Source organism: Ceratotherium simum, chromosome X (genome assembly GCF_057802395.1).
Source record: "Ceratotherium simum simum isolate JZ-2026a chromosome X, ASM5780239v1, whole genome shotgun sequence".
In the NCBI taxonomy this organism is placed as follows: Eukaryota; Metazoa; Chordata; class Mammalia; order Perissodactyla; family Rhinocerotidae; genus Ceratotherium; species Ceratotherium simum.
Genome location: NC_141940.1, coordinates 21,802,763 through 21,827,599, shown reverse-complemented (window position 1 = coordinate 21,827,599; position 24,837 = coordinate 21,802,763). Strand labels below are relative to the sequence as shown.

Here is a 24,837-nt window from a genome sequence, read left to right as displayed (position 1 = left end):
GTCTGAGCCAGGACCAGAATTCAGGTATTCCATCTCCGAGTGGTTCAAGTCCAGTGCTGGTTCCTTGCTACGCCCTAACACTTTCAGTGTGCTATTCCACTGCTCAAGAACCACCCTTGGGGGCCGGCCTGGTGGCATAGCAGTTAACTTCTCACGCTCCACTTCAGCGTCCTGGGGTTCACAGGTTCGGATCCTGGGCACGGACCTATGCACCGCTCATCAAGCCATGCTGAGGCGGCGTCCCACATAGAGCAACTAGAAGGATGTGCAACTATGATACACAACTTTCTACTGGGGCTTTGGGGAGAAAAAAAAAAAAGAAGAAGGAAGATTGGCAACAGATGTTAGCTCAGGTCCCATCTTCCGCAAAAAAATATAAAAGAACCATCCTTGGCTCCCTTGCGCCTGTGAAGTTGAGGACTTCTCTGCACCCCAAGGGGATTGAATGAGAGACTACAGAATCAGTTAAAGAGGGGGGGACTACAGCTGGAAAGCAGTAAGGACTCTTTGTCAAGGGGCTGTAACTCATATTGAGTGGCTTTGGGGTGTGAGGAGGGGTATGGGGAAGACCCTACAGAGTGGCCTGGTGAGATATATGCTGCGAGGTCCACGTGACTCTGCTTAGGTCCAGGGAGGGAGTGTGTGTGGAAGAGCTTCAGAGTCCATGTGGTTCAAGCAAGGCCTGTCAGGGGAGGCTCATGGCTTGGGAGGCTGGCTCTCACTGGAGGAACTGTCCCCATGATTTCCTCTCCCAGCATCTCAGTGCCACTGACTCTCCAGGCAGCTGACAAGCCCATGAAAGAGTTTCCATCCAGGCCTGGAAGGCCCCAGCCAGGTCTGGGCAGCTGCCGTTCTCCAGCCTTGGCAAGGCCTGTCTTCCCCTTTCAGCTGGAGCCCGGCCCACTTTGGACAACATTTGGAAAGTCACTGGGGAGATGGCAATCTCCCTCTGGAAATCCCGGCCTTGGGCCCCACCCCCTCCCTCACCATGGCCTTGAGCCCTTCCCCAGGAGACCTGGAGAACCTTGACATTGGGAGTTGTGTCTCTCCCGGCAGGCAGGGAGCCCAAGCCCTGCCCTTTGTGAGCCCAAGGGCACACACAACTCACTCTGGACCTGGGACAAGGAGCCGATGACAACCGGTCATCTGGAACCACCTGAGCTACAAGGGACCTCAGAGACCTTCTAGAGCCTCATTTTTTAGATAAGGAAATTGAGGTACAGAAGAGGGAGGGGTCTGGTCCAAGATCACAGAGCTTCCGAGTAGCTGATGGGGAGGGCCATAGTCTGAAGGGGACTGGACACTAAGGAAGAAAGGACAGCTAAGACAGGAGTTCTTCTAAGCAGAGTGTAGAGGAGTTGATCCAAGTAACCCTTGAGAAGCCCTGGGAGTGGCATGCAGTAGGCGCTTAACAAATGCATCATAAATAAATGAAAATGATTGTCGCTGCAGGGGTAGGGGGAAGGATCAGGCTACAGGGGTAGAAAACTCTGCCCTTCTCTGGCTCCTGCTGGGTCCAAATCAGTGAGACTGGAATAGCTGGTAGGGCTTTCTTCCCAGGGGACCCAACTCTGACCAGAAACTGGGGTGGTGGCAATGGGTGGAGAGGTTATAGGGAGGAAAGCCCCACCCTTACTTGAGATGAAGAGCTCCCCCCTTGCTTTCCCCTTCAATTTTTTTGAGTGCTTACTTGGTGCCAAGCAGTATTAGAAACACACACACACACACACACACAGCACTGACACACAAGATCCCTAGGAGGCAGGCACTACCAACACCTTCATTTTACAGATCAGGAAACAGCTAATAAGTGGCCATGTGGTTTTAATGCCCGTGCTCCTAACCACTAGACTACACTGCCTTTTGGCTGAGAAGGGCAGCTCGTAGAGGACCTATGCACCACTTACCAAGCCATGCTGAGGTGGCGTCCACATAGAGCAACTAGGATTGCTTTGCTGCCCCTGCTGATCAAAGGCCCACTCACACAAAGCCACCCCCACTTGGTGGGGGAATAGCAGGACACGATTTGGGGTTGCCAAAGTGCCACATGCCTCCACACAGTCTCTGCCTGTCATGGGGCCTGGGATGCTCCAATAAGGGGCCTGTTAAGCCATTGGCCCCAATGAAGGCTTTGACCTGAGTCTCTCAAACCTCCATAGAGACAGCAGGGCCCTAAGGAGACTGTGCAAGGGTGGGAACGTTTAAAAAGCAAAGGAGAGGGCTGGCCCCATGGCTTAGCAGTTAAGTGCGCGCGCTCTGCTACTGGCGGCCTGGGTTCGGATCCTGGGCGCGCACCGACGCACTGCTTGTCCGGCCATGCTGAGGCGGCGTCCCACAAACAGCAACTAGAAGGATGTGCAACTATGACATACAACTATCTACTGGGGCTTTGGGGGAAAAAAAAAGGAGGAGGATTGGCAATAGATGTTAGCTCAGAGCCGGTCTTCCTCAGCAAAAAAAAAAAAAAAAGCAAAGGAGAAGGGACAGAAGTGCAGGGCAGCCCATCATGATCTCTATTCACTTAACACTTATTAAGCACCTACTATGTGCCTGTGCAGGGGGCCAGGGCTACAGCAATGGGCCAGAGAGGCCTGCCCTGCAGTCATAGAATTCAGTCTAGAGAGGGAGAACAACTAGCAAACAGCTACACTGTGGTGTGACAGGGTCAGCAGTGGGTGGTGTTCTCACTGCCCAGGTCTAGTCCAAACCCTGGCTAGCACATCAGGGAAAGCTTCCCCGGGGACTTGAGTCTTTCAGCTGAGACCTAGTTTGATTATTGCCACAGCCCAGTTTCCAGAGAGGGCAACTGAGGACCAGAGAGGTCAAATGACTTGCCCAGGAACACACGGTGTGTCGTAGAGCTGGGACCCAGAGTCAGCGATTGCTCCCCACAGCAGCAAGAGCAAATGCAAACCAGCTCCCAAGAAGGGGGGGTGTGCAATGGAGGAGATGTGTGAGGCAGGCAGGGTTGGAGGGAAAGCGATCCTACAGGGGGTGGAGTCGAAAGGAGGGGAAGGGTGTCCAGGGGGACGGGTGCAATGTGAAAGAGCTTAGTGTCTCTTGAGCCCCAGTGAAGTCCTGGGAAAGCCTCTGGCCGCAGCCCGCACACTCAGGCAGTTCCAGGAGGCAGCCACATGAGGGCCACACCCACCAGGCCACCAACTGGGGGGGTAACTCCATCTGTTACTGCCTCAGCCACGTGACGGATGGATGGACGTGGTATTTGTGACACCTTCTCCCAAGTTTCCATGGCAACTAGGAAGCACCACCACCTCCCACCCCAATTCCCAAGATGTCCTGCCTGTTGTGACCAGCAGCTGTGTTGGGCTGTGAAGAAATAAAACACTCCCCGCCTTCGAGACGGATTCGCCCTCCAGTCCTTCCTGACGGGGCAGGGTTAGTGTGGATATTAGTCTGGGGGGCAGGTAAGGGGTCTCTAACACTTCAAGTGCATCCATCTGCCTCAGCTCAAGGTGACCAGAGAGGCCACGGGTCAGCATTCATCCCAGAATCCCCTGCTGGAGCTAGTAAGGCGGCATCCTGCCGAAGCGATGCTCAGTTTTAATGGACCCAAGCTTCAGTTAACCCCTGAAGCTTCCATTGTCTCATATGCTAAGTAAGGATAATCAGGCCTGTCTAAATAGCTTGTTATAAAGAAGAAGTAAGATGACATCCAGCACAGAAAGCATATTCTAGCAAAATGTCTAACACATAGTAGGTGCTCAAAAATATCAGTCGGAATGTCCATTCTAAACATTTTTGCCTGACCCCACAAGGAAACTTCCCTCCTCTCTAGGTCCTTGTTATAACCTCCATGACTAGGTAGGAAGACAGAAGCCTCAGGGTCCTTGGGAATTTGAAGACCCTATGTTAGAGGTCACCCAGAAGTTCACAACTGCCTGGTTTATTGGAAGTGGCCCTACCAGTATGAGAGTCCTGGGTTTTAGTCCTGCTATACTAATGACAGGCTGTGGGGCCTTGGGCCAGTGGCCCGCCCTCTCTGGTCCTCTCTGATCTCTCCCTCTCTGTCTGGACTATGAGATACTGGCCTAGGCCAGAGGTTTTTTAGAGTGTGTCCCACAGAGGATAGGTACCTCGGGGGACACTGTGGTGGGGAGAGGGATGAGGCTGAATGGATGAGGCTCTGGGCCCCCTGATTTTGCTCTGATGGAATTCACAAGTGTTAGGGCTTTAAAAGTAGGTTGAAAACTCTAGTCCCATGCTCCTGGCTTTGCTAGGGGGTGATGGTACCTTGGCTGCTGCGTCAACCCCAGAGTGCATGAGCCCGGTGGCCTGGGAGCAGCCACACCAAGAGATGCCCCCGGGCCCAAAGGTACACAAAGCTCCATTTTCTCCAATGCCAACCAGCCTGAGCCCTCTTTCCGCCCAAGCCCTTCTCCCTGCCAATCTGCACTGCCCATACCCAGGCTGCTTCAGCCAAACACACCTTCGGGAGCAGTATGATGAGGGGACCTGGAGCAGAGAGGGGGCCTCAGAGGGGAAACAAGCCCTGGCCGGCTGGCTGTTCTCCTTGGGAGGGAACGGCAGGGGCCAAGCCCCCAGGACACTGGGCCAGTGGCCTGCCTCCCAGGGCGTTCTTGCTGAGTGTGGTGGGTGGGGGCCTAATCTGCATTTGGGACAAAGCCTACCCCGTGCTCGAGTGTTGTTGCCATGGAGACTCAGAAAGGTGTTATTAGCATCTTTTCAACTCGGTGGCCCTGTGTGGTCCAGTCCCGTGCAATCCTAGCAGTAGCGCACCATCACCCTGGCAACCCATTAGCCTAGTGTTGTTACCATGGAAACTCCAGCAAGGTCGATCAGCCAGGGAACTTCCCAAGGAGATGTGCACTCGGGGATCCGCCCATGGCAGTGCCCACTCCACAGGCCTCCCAACTGACAGTGACCTCATCCTTGGACACTGAAGAATCTTTTCTGGAGCGAGGACAAAGTTGGTGTGACAGAAAAGAATTTGGTCTTGTAGAGTGGTAGAGCTATGCCTCGTTACCACGGAAATGCTATTTTTAAGGATCTCAAAGCACGATGCAAAACTAACTCTTCCAGGAGAATGAGGCTGGCAGGAAAGGAGGCTGTGAGCCTGTCCTTCATTCACTTGTCCACTCATTCATTCGTTCACTCAGCATTTGTTGAGCACCTATTAATACAGTGAGCACTGTGTGTGTCCTGGGCTCTAACTAGAGGAGTGACTACTCACTCTCCTCAATTGAAAGAGGGATAGTGAGGTTGGGTAACCATCTTTCTTGCTGCTTCAATCTCCATTTGAGGAGAAGTTGTTGACATGCCAAAGGGAATGGGATCAGAGGGTCTGCATGCATGGTGGGAGGTACAGGGAGGATGTTTGCTTCCTATAGTCTCCTGTTTTTAGCCTACTCTTTGCTTGAGTCTTCAGGGAATTGGGATCTTTGTGTGGTCTGGATCACCAAAGGCTTGGCCAGACATGCAAGAAGATTCTAGCAGCCACAGCTGTGTGAAGTCAGAACAGACTAAGTTGGTAAGTAATGAGCTCCCCATCACTGATGGTGTGCAAGCAGAGGCAAAACAACTGCTCGGTGTAGAGACCATAGAGCACAATGATTAAGAGCACAGGTTCTAGAGCCAGATTGCCAGGCTTCAAATCTTGGCCTGATTGACCCAAATCTTGGCCTGATTGACCAGCTATGTGACTGTGGGCAATTTTTCTTAAGCTTCTTGAGCTTTGGTTTCCTCATCTATAAAATGGGGATGACAAGAGTTTCTGCCTCATGGGGTTGTTGTGGGGATTAAATGAGTATAATATATGTAAAGCAGTTACAACAGAACCTAGTATATAGTAAGTGCTCAGTTAATATTAGCCTGTATTATCTAGTGATGGCTCAACTAAGGTCCCCGCCAACTCTGGGATTCTAAATGACTGTTGGTTACAAATCTTCCTGAACACGCTGGGGAGAAAAAAGGGATTCTAGCAAGGGTTAGACTGGCCTCCTGGCTGGGGAGCTGGCTGAGGGGAGCACCTTAGAGCTTTGCACCCACTCTTTGCATGCTTCCACCAATGGTTTCCTTTTCAAAGTGCTTTTGGATTCAGTGTCTTAATTGATCCTCAAGATAATGCAAGAAGTACAATTATCATCTCCATGTTATAGATAAAGGAGACGAAGCTTGGAGGGAGAGAGTGACACAGCTACCAAGTGGCAGAACTGGGATGGAAGCTTCCCCTCCAACGCACCGCCGCACAGTCCTCGGGGCCGGCATATGTGGAGGCCAGCAGTGGGAAGGGGCAAGTTGCGGGATGGGCAGAGGAGGTGCCCTGCCTGGCAGTAACCTTTGGAAAGCTGCTCCCCGCTGTTTGCGTTTCTCCAAGGAGGAGCTGAGGCCAAAGCTCAGGGAGCAGAAGAGAATGTTTCCTAGATATGCTGTGGGTATGGCTGGTGTGCCCCACCCATGGGCAAGGGACAAGGCTAGGCCTGCTCCTGAGCACTTACTTGAACCTGAACTTGAATCCTCCAGAGCTCCTATCCCTCTGAGCTCACTCAGAAAGCAGGGCCTTTGGGCAAAGTCCAAGGGAGTCATTAGACTTTGATCTAACATTTCTGTTCCCAACCTAACCGCTCAAGTATTTATCTGATGGCTGATGGCCTCACCAAGGGATTTTCCTCGCTGAAACTAGTAAGGTGGACTAGTGTTTTCATGCCAATTGGAGGGGTGATGAAGAAGAGCTGTTAAAAAAAACTTTCTGTTAGGCTTGAGAACAGGAGTAATACCCTAACACATGGTCTCCTGAAGCTCTGGGTTAAAATATATATATCACCTGGAAGTGTGGGAAACGAACAGGAGTGACAGAAAATCTTTAATGACCAGCATGGTGTGGGCACTGACTGATCAGAATGTTCACTAGCCAGAAACACCCAGGAAGGCTGCGCTAGCACACACAGGAAAATAGCAGCGCTGGCTCAGGCCTTGGCAGGCATGGGGTGCTCCTTTGGGCCTCTGGCCTGAACACATGCAGAAATCAGATTTGCTCGTTGGCTCCAGAGGCCATGAGGTTTCCCCTAGTAGCTGCGAGGCTGCAGGATGTACCAGCTCGGGCAAGACTGGCAGAACGAACAAATGCTCTTTGGGACAGCCCGAGAGCCAAACAGCCTAGGAAAGTCCTGAGTGGATACAAACAGGCCCTGGCCTGGCCTTGGAGAGCTGCCTGCTGCCCTTTGCAGCCACAAGCTGGAGAACTTCATCCCTGGTTCCCTTGGGTGGCAACTTCTCTCCCTCCCCCGCCCATATGCCGTGCACAAGCAGCACACACACAGACTGTAATACAGTGTGCATCTTGGAGCAAATGCACATACCCGCCCAGTCAGTGTTCGCACACAGGGAGCCCACCTATGCCCATGGCCTGAGGACGCACCCTCACACCCTCTCAAGTCATGGGGCATACACTCACAGCCACAAAATCATTCACAGACTCAGAATCCAGCAGCAAAAGCAACTAAGAGTCACCTTTGACTAACTCCAATCGACGCCCCTCCACACACACCTTGGTCTTTGCTCTCCCTCACGCCTCATGTGGAACAGGACAGACGAGGTGACCTCAGGAGCTTCCCTTCAGTGGCCCGGGCCTAGGCTTGGCACAGGCAGTAAGAAGTCCCTGCAGTTCCCAGGCTCAGCCAGCAGCGGGCGGCGTCTCACGCCACACTGAATTTCACCCGAAGGCTAACAGGCCTGGAGCAGAAAGGGAGGCGGAGCGCAAGGAAAGTAGAACATCTAAGAAGATTTCAGTGTCTGGCCAGCCTGTGAGCTGGCCGGGGCGCACCCAGCCACCCACTCCTGTGGGTGTGGGGCCTCAGCTCCTCCTGCCCAGATGATGAAATCAATAGAGGATTGGGCAAGTTATCAGGAGATGATGTCTTAGCTACCATAGCAGGCCCTGCTCTAGCTCTGCCCAGCCAGGAGCCCAGAACGGAATCAGCCAGCACACAGGAGTTGAATGGAATCTCTCATTCTGCAAGTCATAGCCCCTCTCAGGGCCCACTTCCTGTCTGTGAAATGGATTTACGAATAAAGCATGTCTGGGGCCGGTCCAGGCGGCGCAGTGGTTAAGTGCATGCGCTCTGCTTCGGAGGCCTAGGGTTCGCAGGTTCGAATCCAGGGCACGCGCTGACGCACCACTTGTCAAGCCATGTTGTGGCAGCGTCCTATATAAAGTAGAGGAAGATGGACACAGATGTTAGCCCAGGGCCAATCTTCCTCAACAAAAAGAGGAGGATTGGCATCAGATGTTAGCTCAGGGCTGATCTTCCTCACAAAAAAAAATGAATAAATAAGAAATAAGAATAAAGCACATCTGCTCACTCCCTCCTTGGCGCTTGGACTCAGGTGTGTGCTCCCGCTGCCAAGACTTCCCCGAGGTCTCAGCTCCCACTTCTCAAGGACGCTTCTCTGACCCCTCAACTCCCCAACTAGATCGTGTGTGCTCTCTGTGACAAATTTGGTAGAGTCCTGTGCTTTTCCTGAGAGCCCCTATCACAGCCCGGAGTCAGACACGCCCTCTTGATTTGTGAGTAACATGGGCTCTCCCTCACCAAGTTGTGAGGAATGTGGCACATAGTAGGCAGTGAAGAAGCATTTGTTGAATGGTGAGAAATGAATTTCTATAGCCCTCTGCAGATGACAAAGCACCTTCACAACCAAACTGGGCACCCTCTGAGGTAGGTATTTTCTCCCTGGTTCACACATGCATTGCACTCTTTAGTGTACCAAACATTTTAACTTCAGAAACTTCTCTTGAGCCTCACTACAAGCCTATAAAAAGGTAGGGATTATTATTCCATTTTAGAAACAATAAAACTGAAGCCCAGAAAGGTGAAGTGTGACCCAGGTTTAGTACTGGGAGGAATTAAGATTTTTAAGTCTCCAGATCCCGTGCTGGAAGGTACCATCTATTAGATTCCCCCATCAGTCATCCCTGTGGGCATTGTCACCTCCATTGTGGTTATGGAGACTCAAGCATGCTCAGTCTGGCAAGAAAGTGTGTGGTTGGTAATCACACAGGCTTTGAGGGGAGACAAGCCTGGGTTCCCATCTGGGCATCCCCTGCCTGTGCCCCTCAGGTCTGGGGGAGCATCCAGTAAGTTGTCATGGGGGAGGTGGCCTTAGCTGGCACTTGAAGAACTGGGAGAATTTGGGGAGGGAGAGAGCCGGGGAAGGGAAGTCTGGGGAGACTAGAGGAGTGCCAGGAAATGGGGTTTGAGTGACTTAGGCTGAGGGCCTTCCCAGCTTCTGCTTCCTGAAAGATATGTATGAAGCTCACTCCCCGCAGCTCCTGCTGGGGCCAGGGGCAGCCAGGCAGTATGGAGGGCACTGAGGCAGCCATGAGCAGGGAAGGCTGTCAGCCCTCGGCACACACCCTTGCCTTGCGCCTCCCAGAGGCAAGGCAAGGAGCAAGTCTTCTCCACTGTCCCTCCTCCGCTGTTGCTCACATGGTGTCCTACACAGAGAAGGCATTTTGTAGCTGATTGTCTAGGGGACTGATTATTTCGAATCGGTCCTTGGGTAGGGGCAGGCAAAGTGAGCTTTTCTAACGCTTGGGCTCTGAAAATGTTAGCACTAAGTTGAGGGGAGGTGGAGCTACTTCTGAAACTTGCAGAAGGCATGGGACCTGAAACTTGATAGGCAATTTGGGAACAGAGATGGAGGCGGAGAGGGCTGTGGAGCTGAGCTGGGAGGCAGCCCAGGGTCACCTTGGGGTGGCGGAGGCGGGCAATCAGATTGGAAGTCTTGGGAAAAACAGCATCAGAGATCTCTGAGGTGATAGAGATGGAAGGGGCAGAGTGGGGAGCCCTCCCACCTGAGACCTCTCCTCTACCCTCCTCCATCCCTGTGTGGTCTCTCCCCTCCCTGCTTTGTTTATCTTCCCTTATCTTTCCACACCCCTCACACCTGAAGAGTTGGGAGTTCCCTAAGGAGGTGAGAGAACTCTAGGCTGTGAGAAAGTTTGGGAGCCTAGAGACAGGGGCATGAAACCTCCTAACTATGCCGGGGTCACCTGCCCCTATCCCCACACTTGCTGGGGAGGGAGGCAGAGATATCCCTACCTAGCTGGAAAGATGGTCTTCTTCTTCCTGGCCAGCCAGGCCTCCCACGGTCCCTCAGACACAAGCACTTCTGCTGCCCTGGGACTGAGGGCACCAGAGTGAAGCCCTCCCCACAGCCGAGAGGTGACAGGTGACGGCAGCCCTTGACTGAATGCTTGGCATTTCAACAGTGCCTTCGCCTTCCTTTAAAGCAATGTCACTGTAGTCCTCTTGTTTCATTTTCATGTACCACGGAAGATCCTCCGAGGAACTTAGCCTCTCTGTGCCTCAGTTTCCTCAGCTACAAAATAGGGTTGTGATGGGCACTAAATAAGTCAGGACAGGTGACGTGCCAACAATGCTCCGCACAGAGGAAGTGCTCCCTACTTGTTTGCTAGTATCATCTAGCTATGTCCCTTTAAGTGGGTCACTTTCCCTGTCTGAGTCCCACGTTCTTCTTCTAAAAATGAAGGGATTTGGGGGCCCGAATGACCTCTCAGTTGCCTGCCAGCTCTGCACTTCTAGGATTCTATGTCTGAGGTAGGGAGAGCAGAGATTGTTGTCCTATGAAAATAGATAAGGGGGGATTGGGACCTCCAAAAGACGAACTGACCTGCCTAGGAGCACACAGCCAGTTACAGGCCCCGTTGGGGTTAGGATCCAGAGTGCCAAACCTCTGGTTTCAGGCCACTAGGCTGCCTCGGCTACAGCCTGCTAATTCTTTTACACCCAGGGAAGATCAGAAAGCATTTGGTTTGCACGATGGGGGAAGTACACAGTGGAGGTTTGGGCAGCCTCCGGGGCCGAAGGAAGCTTGTGCAGACCCACATAACCCAGCGGTGGCCTTCCTTACTGGCCAAGGTTCCCGTTTCCTGCCATATGCCGGTTTCTTCTCCCAGAGCACTGATTCCCTCTGAAGGGTGGCCTGAAGCATCCTCACTGTTTGCTGGGACCCCCACAAAGCCTCATTCACCAGCAGATGCTTCACATCCACCCACCCCTTCAAAGTGGTCTGGGCAGGTGAGGAGGCTAAGGCCCAGAAAGTGCCAAGGAGAGACTTTGCCAAGCTTCCCAGCAAGCCCTGGGCAGAAGCAGATTCAGGACTGGCACTCAGGTTTCTGGGCCCCTGGCCTTGTGTAGAAAGGACCCCAAGAGCCTGATGGGTTTCCTGGAGCAAGTGCTTGGCATCGCAATCCCAGCCCAGGTGCTGCCCAAGCTAATACTGCCACAGGGGAGACTGCTGAGGACCCGATCTGTCCCTGGTGAGGCCCTACGGGTTGTCTAGGATACTTCAAGTTTCCAGTGGCCAAGGCACACTCAGGTTGGGGAAGCGGACCCCTAGCGGGAGCATGGCAACTGACAAGCTGAGGACAAGTTTGAGGCTTGACTTGCCAAATAGTGGCTCTGTGAATTTGTACAAGCGACTTGACCTCGCTGAGCCTGTTTCCGCATCTATAAATTGGGGATAATGATGGCTGCCCTGTCCAGCTCTCAGGGTTAGAGTGAGGCTTAGCGGAGATATTAGCTCCCACTAAATGAGCTCATACCATGGGCCGGGCACTGTACTCAACACTTCACCCGCATCATCTCATTCAGTCCTGAGCAGCGCGCTGAAAAGTAGGCAGAGAATACTGCCGGATGCGGTAACGGGGCTCCTTGAGATCAAGATGCTGGCCTTCAGGTCTCATAGATAAGTAAACTGCAGCACCAGGATTTGAACCCTGATCTGACTCCAGACTTCCCCTTCCACTGAGAGCCGTTTGTTAGTATGATTATTATCAGATAGCATCACACAGAGGCCAACTCATAACCAGTTTATTAAATCCCCTTAATTCTAGACCTTACTGCAGAATGTAAGTCTACCCCTCGGGCCCCAGGCAAGGGTTCAAGGGCTGAGTTGAAGGCCTTGCTGATACTTCATGTGAGAGAGAGTTCAGCAAAATGTGGCCCACCACCTATTTTTATGAATAAAGTTTTGTTGGAACACAGCCACACTCGTTCACTTACATTTAGTCTATGGCTGCTTTTGCGCGGCAATGGCTGACTTGAGTAGTTGGGACAGATACCTTATGGCCTGCAAAGTTAAAAATACTATCTGGCCCTTTACAGAAAAAGTTTGTTGACCCCTGGCTTGAAACATTCAAGGAAATGTCCTGGATGCGACTCCGGCCTTTGGCTGAAGTCCAAGGCAGAAGCCAGGAGAGTTCCTCTCTGAGCACTGGCCAGTATGTAGGGAAAACTGGTTTTTCAAAGGAGCTGTGGAGAGACCTTCCATTTTGGGGTTTCCAGAGAAATGCTGGCTGAGTCAGTGGCTCCTTCTAGGGCCAGGAGCAGAAGGTAGTAAGTCTTCTCTGTCAGTCCCCTGGCAGTTAGTTGGCACAGGCTCACCCTAGTCAGAAACTTTGGATTGATAAATTTCAGTTGAATAACATCTAGGCCTGAAAATTACAATTATATAAACACCTCAGAATGTCTCAGGCCCCATAGTTCTCTCGGTGGTGTCAGAGCCCAGCCCGGATTGGGGTCCCAAGTCAGCCAGGTTTTGTGGTAGAGTCTGAAATGTTAGGCTTCAAAGCAGCTATGGCTCATTTTACACCACACCTGGGGGCCTGAAAAGCCGTGTGTGGTCTGAGTCTGTTTGCCTCCCTAATCTCTGTCATTTCAGAGGCTGCCTAATTTCCAGACCGATTTGAATGGATTGGAAGCACTGTTGTTTTCCAGGCTCTCTGAAAAATCCTTCAACCTCTTAGTCCAAGACTTACGGTCCAGAAACAGTCAAGTGAACTCCTTTTTCTTTTTTGCCTCTGCATTTTCAAAAACAACCCCCTACTCCGATTCTATTGTATTTATCTGGTCAAGATATCGCCAAAGTGTGGAAACCCATATGTCCCGCCTTCTTTTGGTTTGCTGTCTAATTATCTTCACAGAAGGCCACCAGCTCTCCTTTTCCTCCTCCCCTGCCCCAAGGAGGTCAGACTTGCAGCCGCCCACCAGCATCAGGTTGACTACATGTGCCTGGAGGACCCTGGTTACTGCTCCCCTTTCCTTGTCCCCACCTCCACTGCCCACTGTCCTCCCACCAACTTACCCAAATGCAATTGGGCCTTCTGGGGCCAGTGTTAGTTGGTCAGCCTCCGGTAGCCTTTCTCTGATCCCACCAGTCCACACCATGCCACCTATTTCTATTGGGCTTATTAAGAATACAAAACACATTTTGTACTTAAGTATTCTCTAATTAGGGGACCTTCCATAGTACCATAGAGTTGGCATTCTAGTGTTCGAAGTCTGGATTCTAGACTCACTTATTGACTGTGAGCCTTTGGGCAAGTCACTTCACCGCTCTGAGCCTGTTTTCTCATTTGTAAAATGGAGATGGTGGTTTGTGTCACCCAGTTGTTAGGACGATAAAATGAGTCGGCATTTTTTTTAAAGAGCTCTGTTAACTGTTAAAGGGCTACAGACTCATGGGTCAGTATTAAGTTGTCCTGCTCTGCCACCACTTCTTTCTCCTTGGTTTCATGTGAAATCCGAGCTTTGGGGGTGATTAGGGAGCTAACAGACCAATCAGCATCAAGCCAGCCCACCCAAAACCTCTTTCCTAAACCAGTTCCTCTGACGACCAGTTTGCCTAAAAGTCAAAGTAGTAATTTTGAAAGAAGGCATTTTGTATCAATTTTCCTAAGAGACGCTCCCAATACAACGCTGCATTTTTAAATCACTATGTCACAATCTGCAGTATTTTGTCAATGATGAGATTGTTTTGTTCGCTTGTGGGTGGCTCTTTCTATTTTATCTCCTATTGAACATTTTTATGACTTCTTAGCAAGTTTGTCTGAAGACTGTTTTTTAAAATTATATATTTCTAGCACTAAATACTTGTCAAATCTGTGGAACTTCCCATGAGATTTATCGAATGCACCTTTTAGATCATTCCTGTTTCCTCCTCGCTGGGTTTTCCTCTGCATTGTGTACGCCTGTGTGCACCTAATGAGTTGATTAACCAAATTAGCATGTACCCAATGTTCCTTTCTGTTCTGCAAGATATTGGCAATTTGATGACTAGCGTGAAGAAGTGAGACAGATGGGGCAGAAATGCATCGAACTCCTTCCATTTTATTTTTCAGGCTATCTCATTCATCAAGCAACTCTACTTCATGAAACATAAAATGGTACATACAAAGTCATTACCAAATGTATTTATTGCAGGAAACATAACATTTTTCAAGAAAGGCAAACTGGCTAAAAAGTCCCGAAAGTGTTCAAAAGTAGATAAAAATAGAAGACGACACCCACCAAGGATACAAAACAATTTTTAGTAGAAATCATATCTTTAGTCAAAATGTTCTTAAACTGCTTTTTAAAAATTCTTTAAATGACACTGCAAAAAAAAAAAAAAAAGGCACTCAGATGCCCAAACCCTTAAAAGTGGACTGAATGTTATGTGAACCAGTCATTAAGCACGGAGATTCCTTTTGTGAGTTTGTGGCAAATTGGTTTGAGGCCATTTGACCCGGAACTGATTTGGAATGCAGGCAATTACCTCCCCGCACGTGCAACATGTGGGCATGGGGACAACCATGGACTTCGGGGGACAGGGACACCCCTCCTAAAACTGACCTCCATGAGTAAGGGCGAGTTGTCAGCTTTTAGCTCTTTATTATAAAGACATATTTACACAAAACAATCTTTACAAACACAGTGAACACAATTATGGGATGGGGACAATTTCTTAATGGAAAGGGCCTTCATATCTTTATATAAATTAGTATAAGAATCATACACAACCACTTTAAATAAGACAGCCCCCAGCCTCCCACTGTCCTCCTCTGCCCTGTGTCTCCTGACTTTCCCAGCCATCCCCCATTTCCCCCCTTCCCTGTGGGGCTGGGCAGCTGATGAGGCGGGAGATGCAGAGAGCAGGGGGGGTGGGGAAAGGCCCAGTCCCTGGTGGGGGCATCAGTGGCAGAAGAGGCTTTCTGGACACTGACCATCCCCCACTCCGAGCCTGAGGGGTGTGGGGGAGGCAGGTGCCCAGCCTGGCTCCCCAGAGCAGGCCTTGAAGCAGCAGCAGCAGCAGCAGCAGCAGCAGTAGCATTAGCAGCAGCGGAGGTAACGGGGAGAGGCAGATAGGCAAACCTCGGGGTGACTGTAGGACTCGGGGGGCCCTGACTCCCCCTGCCCCCATATATCAGGCTCTTGTCTTCTCTTTTCCCCCTCCCGGGAGGCCTCTGAGAAAAAAGGCTGCTCAGACCTACACTTCCGCCCTTCCTTCCTCCCTTCCTTCTTCTTCTCCCTGCAAAGGGAAAGAAGGTCCAGTCAACGTGAAGGGAAGGCTATTGAGTCCAGCTGGTTATCGTCGCCTCCTGGCTCCTGAAAACCAGTGTTGGGGTCGCAACGGTAGTCTCAGTGCCCGAGCTGGCCCTGTGAAGATGCCCGGGGTCTGGGAGAGCTGCAGGACTGGGGCAGCTGGCCAGGCGTGGAGCTTTTCAGCCCAGGTTGGGGAATGGACTAGCAGGGGCAGGCCAGGGAGGCGGGAGCAGCTCCGTCCCCACAACACCATGGGGCAGTTCACAGCAGGCTTGCCTCTCCTTGCCAGCCACACTCAGCCCCATCCCCGGAAAAGGCACTTAATGGGTTTTGAAAAGACATCATCAAGAGGGAAGAGGACATCATCAAGGGAGAGTCGGGAGACCTGGGTCCTCATTCTGGCTCCGCAGTGACCCTCAGCAGGTCACTATCTGTCTCCAGCCTTGTTTTTATAGGAATTTGCATAAGGAGGCGGAGCTAAGAGATCTCCAAGGTTCCTTTTGGCTTTGATATTCTGTTAATTCTTGGCAAAAGCAGTCCTGCTTGGCTTTGGCTCCTGGGAGGGTATAGCGCCATCTCAGGCCCAGCATCCTCTCCTCCAGAGGTGGAATTTGAACTAGCTGGGGTGGGAGCGTGTGTGTGTGGGGGGGTGTCAGAGGACACAATAAGGTGAAAGAAGTGACAGAGTACTTCATCGCCCCTCTCTTTCACCTCTTCCCTAACCCAGACAAACATGGGCATGAGGAAGAGGCCACAGCAGCTGTTCCTCCTCTTCTCCAATGCTTCACCTTTTGCCAGAGCACCAATCCCCCATTCCAATGTCCCCGAAAGCACTCTATCTGCATCCCCATGCCCCAGCCCCTCTGACCAGAGGCTCTCATTGCTCATCTCTCTATTCCCTGCTCGAGGCTGGGTGAAGGGTCCAAGTGACACAAAAACATGGGATCTTCTGGAGCCCATTGAAGAAAGGAGGTTCCACCTGGCTCCCAGGGCACCTGAGGAAGGAAGGGCTGAGTGAGGGGTTACGTGTTAGATGCGAGAGGTGGGGACTGGGGCCGGGGAGGGGGGATGTGCCGGGGAGAAGAAGGACAGCCTTCCAGTGCAGGGTCTCCAAAGTCAGTCTGGGGCAGGGCTGGGAAGAAGGGATGAACGGATCCTTGTGAGAGAAAGGGAATCATCCAAACTAGGGGCAGGACCACCCCATTCAGGGCAGCTGGTGGGTGAGAAGAGCCGGGACCATCAGCAGCTAGGACAGGTACAAGATGAGCGGCAAATGGATGTGAGGGCTCCAGAGAAGCAGACCAATCTACGGAGTAGAGAGTCGCAGGGGGTGAGCACTTGGGGGCCCCTCCAGTCCTAAAGAGACAAAAATGACCAGAGAGAAGTCAGTGACATGTCTTAGGTCAAAGGAACCACCAGGGACAGGAAAGGAGATACTTCATTCCCCTCTCCCCACGACCCTGAACCTAAAGCCCAAGGCCCCTGAGTGGGTGCCACCCCGTCCTGGCTACAGGGGGGGGGACAGCAGGCCGGCCGTCAGGGGCAGGCTTAGGCCTTGCTCTCTCTGCTGCCACCTTTGATTTTTCTCTCCTTCCCACAGCTCTGGGCAACTCTTTTCCTGCTCTCAGCCTGCTACCCCCCAAAGCTCTCTGCCTCCCTCTCCATCTCTGGTGAAGATCCATACTGCACACCTGTAGGCATACCCTGGGGAACCCCTCCCCAGCTCATCAAGGCCCTCCAGGACTTCTAGAACTCTCCAACTGGGCCAGCTTGCACCACCCCAGGCAGCAGGGTGGAGGGGAGCCAGCACCCAACTCCTGGGGAGTCAGGAGACTGGCCCCAATTGTCAAGCCCCTCTCTGGGCCTCTGTCTCCTCGTCTGTAAAATGAAGGAGCTAGACGGGTGCTCTGTAAGCCCGTATGTTGTGTGGTGGCAGGGCTGCTTCATGCAGGTGTCTGGCCAGCAATAAGCAGCAGGGTCACCCAGCCCCCAGGCGGTTCCCCCCCAATCCCATCAGTGCCAGCCACTGACCAGAGGCTCAGGTACCTGCTTCAGAAAGGCATGGGGCCCTTATGCGAGAGGCGCGGGCGCTGGCGGCGGAATTTCCTCCGACCTCCTTGCCAGGGCCCTGGTCCGTTCCTCGACCCTCTGGGCTGCACCAGGTAGTGGACATTGCCTTCCTCCAGCCCCTTCCCGTCAGGAGGCTGCAGCAGGGGCCCTGCAGGAAGGAGAAAGCCTGTCATCAGGAAGGCTGATGCAAACGGGCAGGGGGCCACAGACGACAGGCCCATGGTAGGGGGCAATCGCTCCATGCGGTGGCGCTCCTCATAGCTTCTCTTAGTTTTTATCTTCCATCCTAATGAACAATTTGCAATTTTTACACTGTCCTGGGGCAAACGGAACCCACTACTCACATCTTCACAGTTCTATCGGGTTTCTGACAGGCACACACATGTTCTCTGTTTATAACATCATTGGGGGGCACAGTTTGGGGCATTATTCCTGTCCTTGGCTGGGGCACAGCTGGCAATGACTCCCCCACTGCACCCTTGCAACCAATACCCTTAAAACATTTCAAACATACAACATTATAATGTAATGAACCCATCCCCCTACAGACCCATGACCCAGACTCAACAGTTATCCACATGGAGTCACACATGCTTAGTGATCTCTTTCTTTCTTTGCTGAGGGATTTTCAGCCAATCCAGAACATCATGTCATTGCACTCCTACTTCCTTCCATTGGCAGGTAACCCACTTTTTGGCACTAGAGATCTCACATCTCACCCCTGGGCACCTCAGTGTTTAGGCATCTCCGGGGCTCACTTGCTCCTGTGGCCTCCCTGGGGGTGTGGCTGGGGGTTTGACGGGGAATTGGGGGGTCTCTGACTCGGTGTGCCTTATGCTGGGTTCTATTCAGCCTCTGCCCAGATTTAGAGCCAATAAATATTGCATGAATGAATGAGTGAAGACATGAGTGAAGGGTCACCTGAAGCAGCAAGTCTGTGCATGAGGAGGGGGCAGGCTGCTGCAGTGGGCACCTCCTCACTGGATTCTCTACCTCCCTTCATGCCCAGATCACACCCCATCCTGTGTCTGATGCAAATTCCTTCCATTCCAAACCCAGCTGGCTTCTCTTCTGCTCCGGGGGCTGGGGGGCTTTCTATATCTGTCCACATCTGGCTTAGAGTAGAAACCTCCTGATGCCAGACAAAGCCCTGACAATGGAATCCAAGTGGTGCTGGGTGTTCTCGGGTGTGATGACGGAGAAGGCACATGGGCCAGCTGTCATGGAGGCTGTAGCCCAGCCAGGGAAGGCGAGCTGCACTCCAGAGACAAGCCCAGCTGCCGGAGGCAGGCAGAGCGGGGAGGTGAGATGGCACTGGGCACGAGGTGGACTGGCAGGGTGCTTATGCGATGCCCAGTCTGGGGCTGGCCTGCAGAAATACGGCTTCCGAGGCCAGTGGTCACGAATCCAAGTCTCTTTCCCCTACATCAGATTTGCCTTCAGCTATATCCCTGTCCTTCAAACCACATTTCCATCCATCCAGGAATCCCCATCACCAGCTCACAGTTTCCACAGAACCACCCATTGGCTGCTAGCCCCCCTAAACATGCCCCTGGCGGCTCCCCCTTCCCTCCTCCCTGCCTCCAGCATCCCCATACTCTGGTTCATTCCTTGGCTCTTGTGATTCCTCCTCCATTTGCACACAATTTCCAGGCGTTTATCTTCCTCTTGGGCCAAAAGTAGGCGAGGTTTGCCCTTAGGACCCTCCCTGCCCAGGCTCCCGGGGCCTGCTGCTCTCTGCACGCACTCTAGCCCAGACACACACGCACACTCTGTAACACTCCAACCTCCCTCTCTGAGAAAAGTCACAGGCTCCCTAGGATCCCACTGTTTACTAGCCACCCTTCCGTGCTTCTGGTCAGGGTGGGTTCATGTGTCAGCTCCTCCCCTAAACCCATCGCCTAATGAGACTAAAACAAAATTATATTTGCACTTTGGGGCAGTAGGTACGGATGGAAGCAGGAGGCCACTTCCACCTGTCATAGAGCTACCCTCTTGATGCCATCTGCAAAGGGGCTGGGCTGGGGTGAGAGAGGAGGGAAGGCCCTTCACTAAGTCCCCCACCCCAGCTGCTTCCGCTTCTTCCCTGTGTTCTGGGGTCCCCTCAAGGCTGTCCCTGCCCACTGAGGGGGGCAGGAATGATGCTGATGAGGAGTCAGTCCCAGAGAAACAGTTGGGGTGGGAAGGACTGTGCTTAGGGTGTGGCCAGGCACAGGGAAGGTCCCTAGGGGCCTTGAAAATGTGAGGCCTTGGTTCTGACGGCCATGCCCTCGACTACTGGGGGAGGGACAATGGCACAGACTACAGCCCCAGGGGTACAGCAGGCATGGAGACAAGAGGCATGATGCCTGGACAGGGAGGGCATCATCTCCAAATGCTCAGCACCCAGGACTGTGAGTGTTGGTGGCAGTTAGGGAGGGAGGGCTGGGGGTGGAGGGCCCTAAGTAGGGGAGGCCAACAGCCAGGACGGGGAACAGGAACGGTGGCTCAAACTCTGGCCAGGGAGCCGTCTAGACTCTAAGTTTGCAGAGAAGAACTACCCTGAGCTGACTGAGCGCTCAGCCAGCTGGAGAGCAGCCTCCAGAAGCTCTGGCATCTTACATCCCATTGAGTTGGGGGCTCACTGTCCTCCTCGTAGCCGGAAGTCTGCAGCTCCTCCCGCACGCTGATCCCATCACCCACCTGTTTCCTATTTTTGATTCTGAGTCTGGCTCACCCTACGATAAGCTGACACCTGAAACCCTGGCTTTATCCTGTCCAAAGGGACAAATCAGAGGCTGTTGATTCTCATCACTGCAGAGGTCCTGGCTGTACAAAAGAATGCCCCTGTAGAAATGGGGGCCATCGCAGTGAACTTAAATATTTTCTTCCAACTCATTTGTTACTTAAAGGGAGGCTGGGGCAATCCCCCAAAGAATCTCAAGCCTAGAGGGGCCAGAGCCATTGCTCTCCGAAGCACCATCAGCAATGAAGTTACAGCATCCCCACACGGCAGTCAGGAGGAGAATAGGGTCTGATTTTCATGCAACCTGAACTCCAACCCTGCCAATGCACAAAGAGGTATGTGACTTTTTAGGAATGCGCCAGCCTCACCAGGAATGACGCACCTGTTTCTCCTCTCGCCGTCCAGCCTATCTTGTGATTGCTTTAAAAGTCCACACGAGTGCTCTGGTGGGGTGGCTATGTCCCCTCCCTTGCTCCGGGGTCTGGCATATGTCTCCAGGATGAGGCATCCTTCCTTTGTCTACCCAGCCCCCCACCCCGGTGCCCTGAGCTCTCTTCCTGTGCCAGCTTTGCAGCCTGGCCCTTCAGTTCACTTGCATGAGTCCTTCCCCACTGAGAGACCTGACTCAGGTTACGTGGGTGCTTAGCGCTTAGGGATTGGGGATGGAGAGCGGATGCCCTCGCCCTAAGCAGGAGAGTTACAGTAGGCTGTCCTCACACTGTCACTGTGACTGCAGGCTTCGAGCTGGGGCTGGGGAGGAGGACAAGGTGAAAAAGAGAAGTGCTCAGACAAAGACCAAGGGACACTTGGCCCTGGCCCAGCAGCTCTCAGACTCAGAAGAGCAAAGTGTATGTCAGGGCAGGAGGCAGTGGAGGAGTATGCGTGTGTTGGAGGGGGGCACATTCCAAGTCAGGACAGAGTGTGTTGAGGAGGCAGCATGGTTTTCCGACCTGAGACTTTGGGGACTCTGGCTGGGGAGGACATGCAAGTCTGGGCCGAGGGCAAGGTGGTCCTGGGGTCCTTGTTTCTGACCCAGGATGGGAGGCAGGAGGAGCAGGACACGTATACCTGGACCCTCGGCTGGTGGCCACCTGCATGGAGGTGCCCCTCCTCGGCTCCAGGAGAGGTCATGGGGTGGAGAAGGCAGAGGGAGCCTTGGAGGTTTCCAACGCTAGCCTTAAGCAAAATGTGAAGGCGATGAATTTACTCAAATCAAGGTGTGAAGATAGATGGCCTACTGAAGAAGCGTGAATTAAAGCAAGAAGTGGTGGAGTCTGGGCCATACGCAGCGTTCCCTCCCCTTGAAACCAGCTCTCCTCTCTACCAATACTGCCCCAACAGCTGGACTCGGAAAGGGTTTGAGTGGTGTTCTGTTAGCCAAGGGTCTCCCCATAACCTCTGGGGAAGCACCAAGTGTGCTGATCAGGAAGCCCCAGCTTCCTCTGGGATGCCCTCTCTGCACCCACTCTTTCTTCCCTGAAGGCGCCACCCTGGACTATCTGCCAGTGGTGATGTCTCGTGGGCATCTTGTCTTGCCAACTGCACTTTATGGTAGGCTCCTGGAGGGCAGGCCCATGTGGTGTCCTCATTCATATCTTTTGCTCTCTTCCCGCCATTGCCTGACTGACAGGAGTTTCTGAGGAAAAAGTCTGTTCCCTTCTTAGCAGGGAGGTGGCTGACCGGGCACTTAGGCCGTGAAGAGGGAGGCCTCTGGACAGCTAGCTGAAGGCAGGTGGTGCCAGACTCAACCAATTCACCTCCCTGAGAAGCCAGGCAGTGCTCCCAGGGCCAAGGCAGTGCCAAAAGGCAAGGGCAGAGAAAGGAGGCAGCCTGCAAAGAGAGAGAGGTGGAGCCTGCCAGCCCCTCCAAGGCTCCTGGGCTGCAGGCCGTCCTCCTGCTCTGGAGGGTCTGGAACCAAGCAGGGCCCTGTGCCATTCCTCTAGGAAACTTGCTGCTCTGCCGTCTCCTTCCCTCTGCTCCCACCTCCCTATGACTCCAGCTCTGGCACTGGCATTAGTTCACCTGGTCTTGGCCTTCCCCTTCTGTGGTGCCAGGCAGGCAGCAGTGACAGCCAGACCACAGGACTGTGGCAGCTGGAGGTGGGAGCTGGCAGCCCCAGGAGACACTGACACACCGAGGAGAGGCAGCCCGGGCTGGGGCTGCCGGGGCATGGGTGGAGACCAGGCTTGGGGAGGGCAAGGGAGCACCAGTGCCAAGTATGCCAGGTGGGGGGTGTGGTGCAGGTGGGGGCAAAAGGACTCCCCCTCCATGAGCTGCATGGAGGTGTCAGGCCATGCCCTGTGTTTCCTGGTTTGGTGCCTGGAGATAGGGGGACTAAGGTGTAGCATGCCTATGCCTGGGGCAGAGGAGAGGCCGGAGCCAGGATATCCGAAGAACCACGTCCCCGGGGTGGCATGGAAGCTGCGGGGAGGGCCTGCTGTGCAGGAGCAGGCGAGCAGACCAGACAGGCCCTCGGGGCAAGGCAGAAGACCAGCCTGGCCCGGCCCTACCCTGCTTGGCCTGGGGGAGGCTGCCTCTGCTCACATGCAGGCTGAAAGGAGCAACAGCTGGGCTCCACGCCGCCGCCTCCGCCGCGCGCTCTTGCCTATGCAACAAGTGTCACGTCTGCATCTTGGCACATCATCCCCAGTGGCCCGCGCCCCTGGACCAGCCGGCAGCCCCTAACCTCCAGGGGCCAGAAAACCTTCAATGCGGGAGGGAGCTCAGCCCACCGAGCTCAGGTCAGCTCCCTCCACTGATCCATGGGGAGCGGGACATGTTCCCCCACACGTACCCTCCACCACATGGGGTGCGGGGCGCGGGACACGCGCCACACGCCTGCGGCCCTGAGCTCGGACTGCGAGGGGCGGACAGGAGGGACAAGCAGCCAGGCGGGTAATGCTCGGGGCAGAGCCCAGCCCCCGGAGGAAGCGGTCCCCGCGGCCGGCCGGTCTGTGGCCCGGGGCGCGCTGTCAGTCGGCGACCCCGCGCGGTCGGCGCGTGGCTGCTCCTGCACGGCTCGCGCCCGGCTCCGGGGAGGCGGAGAGAGCGCGAGCGGGGGCGGAGGGGCGGGAGCGCGTCGGCTGCAGCCCAGCAAAGCGGCGAGGGCGGGAGGGCGCGCACTCACCTCCACACACCGCGGTCAGGGAGAGCCAGAGCAGCAGGAGTGCCTGCACGCAGAGCCGCAGATTCATGCTGCTCCTCGGGCCGCCGCGGCCCTGGCCAGGGGGTGGGAGGGCAGAGAGGCCGGGCGCCCAGAGGCAAAGAAAGGGGCGAGCCGCGGCTGGTGCGTGCGGGCGCGGAGCTCGCGTGGCTCCCGGGCCGCGAGAGGGTGCGCGCCCGAGCCGCGCTGCAGGCTGGCCGGCTGCCGCGCGGGCTCGCCGCCTCCTCTCTCGTGCAGACTCGGTCTCCTGCCGCGGGGCAGCGCCGCCAAGCTGGCCTCTGCGGCTCCGGGGGCGGCGCCGAGCTCTTTCCAAGCGGCTGGCTGCTCTGCCTCGGCTCCAACTGCCCGTGGCCCAGGCTGCCAGCGAGAATGCTCCCCACTCACTCCGGGGGCTGCATTTTGTAGCTTGTGGCTTGGCCGCGAGCCCACTTGGTCATGTGGTCATCGAAAGGGCTGGGGGTGGGCCAGGAAGAGGGAGAGGGTGCGAGCCTCCCGCACCGCCCCCCTCCCGGCACGCACACTGCAGCCCCAGCCAGGGCGCGAGAGGGAGCCTCAAGGTGGCCCCACAACAAAGGCTGCACGGCCGCTTCGACAACCCACAACCGCTCCCCCCGGACAATGCCTGCCTGGCTGGGGGCCAGAGAGTTTTGGAGACCTGAAGGATTTCAAACACAGGAAGCATTTGGGGCTGTGGAGGGGCACACTTAACCCTTTCTCACCTCGCTTCCCTAGCAGCTGTCAAGGAACATGGGCGCTCCAGGAAGGACCCGGCACACGCTGCCCCGACTCACCCCGTTCACCTCTGACTCGCTCCGCAGCAGCAAGGGCTTGGCCAAGACCCCCACACACTGGCCCTCTTCTCTCCTCTGCATCTTCAGCTGGGTTTGTATTGGAGGTGACTGCCTAGGCTTGTGCCCAAGACCGCTTAATTGCCCAGCGCCCCCAGGAGGAACCCTCTACCTGGAATGCCCCACCCCACCCCATCCTGCCCCTGAATTCTTCATTGTTGCAGCAGCACCTCAATCCCATCCTATCCAGAAGACTTCCCAGGATAACAGTAATCCAGGAGGGGCTTCCCATGAGTTTCTCCTGGCTGTGGGACATGCAACAGCTTCCACGGAGTCCCCTTTCTTGTTCCTCATTAAGGTGAGAGTGGGGTCATTTACCCCCCCTCCAAACAGTCTAGGCTGGATTCATTTTGCATGTACTTGGGATTCCCCTTTGTAAGTGGGTCCCTCCCAGTACTGTAAGGGTTTGCCTCCCCAGACTAGACTGTCAGCTCCTACAGCCTGGAGCTCCCAAGGGAAGAGACTGCCTCTTTCACCGGACTGGGAACCCCCTAAGATAGAACCTTGTCTTTTCATTCTTCTGCATCTCTCCAAAGTCCCCAGTATTGGACTCTGCACATAGGTGGCACTCAACACATGTTAAAAGACTAAATCGAAAGGTGTTGCCACATATCAGCCAACCAGGCAGTTTGCTTGAAGTGCAAGTCCAGATTTATACAAAAA

The 24,837-nt window shown here is 54.1% G+C and overlaps 1 protein-coding gene across 1 annotated transcript; it reads right to left on the bottom strand.

Annotated features, from left to right (window-relative positions):
• Nucleotides 1-14,154: 14,154 nt before the first annotated feature.
• Nucleotides 14,155-23,742, bottom strand: APLN (apelin). Its single transcript, XM_004437306.3, has 3 exons — nt 23,291-23,742; nt 17,415-17,586; nt 14,155-16,724 (listed from the first exon to the last, which is right to left on the bottom strand). Exons 1-2 carry the CDS (start codon nt 23,355-23,357, stop codon nt 17,420-17,422), a joined length of 234 nt encoding a protein of 77 aa, XP_004437363.1. The 5' UTR covers nt 23,358-23,742; the 3' UTR covers nt 14,155-16,724; nt 17,415-17,419.
• Between the last annotated feature and the right edge of the window lie 1,095 nt (nt 23,743-24,837).

Bases quoted from the DNA above. Each gene is read 5' to 3' on its own strand.
- APLN (XM_004437306.3), bottom strand. From the start codon at position 23,357: ATGAATCTGCGGCTCTGCGTGCAGGCACTCCTGCTGCTCTGGCTCTCC. The intron at 17,587-23,290 runs GTGAGTGCGCGC...TCCTTCCTGCAG, and splicing joins CCTGACCGCGGTGTGTGGAG to GGCCCCTGCTGCAGCCTCCT.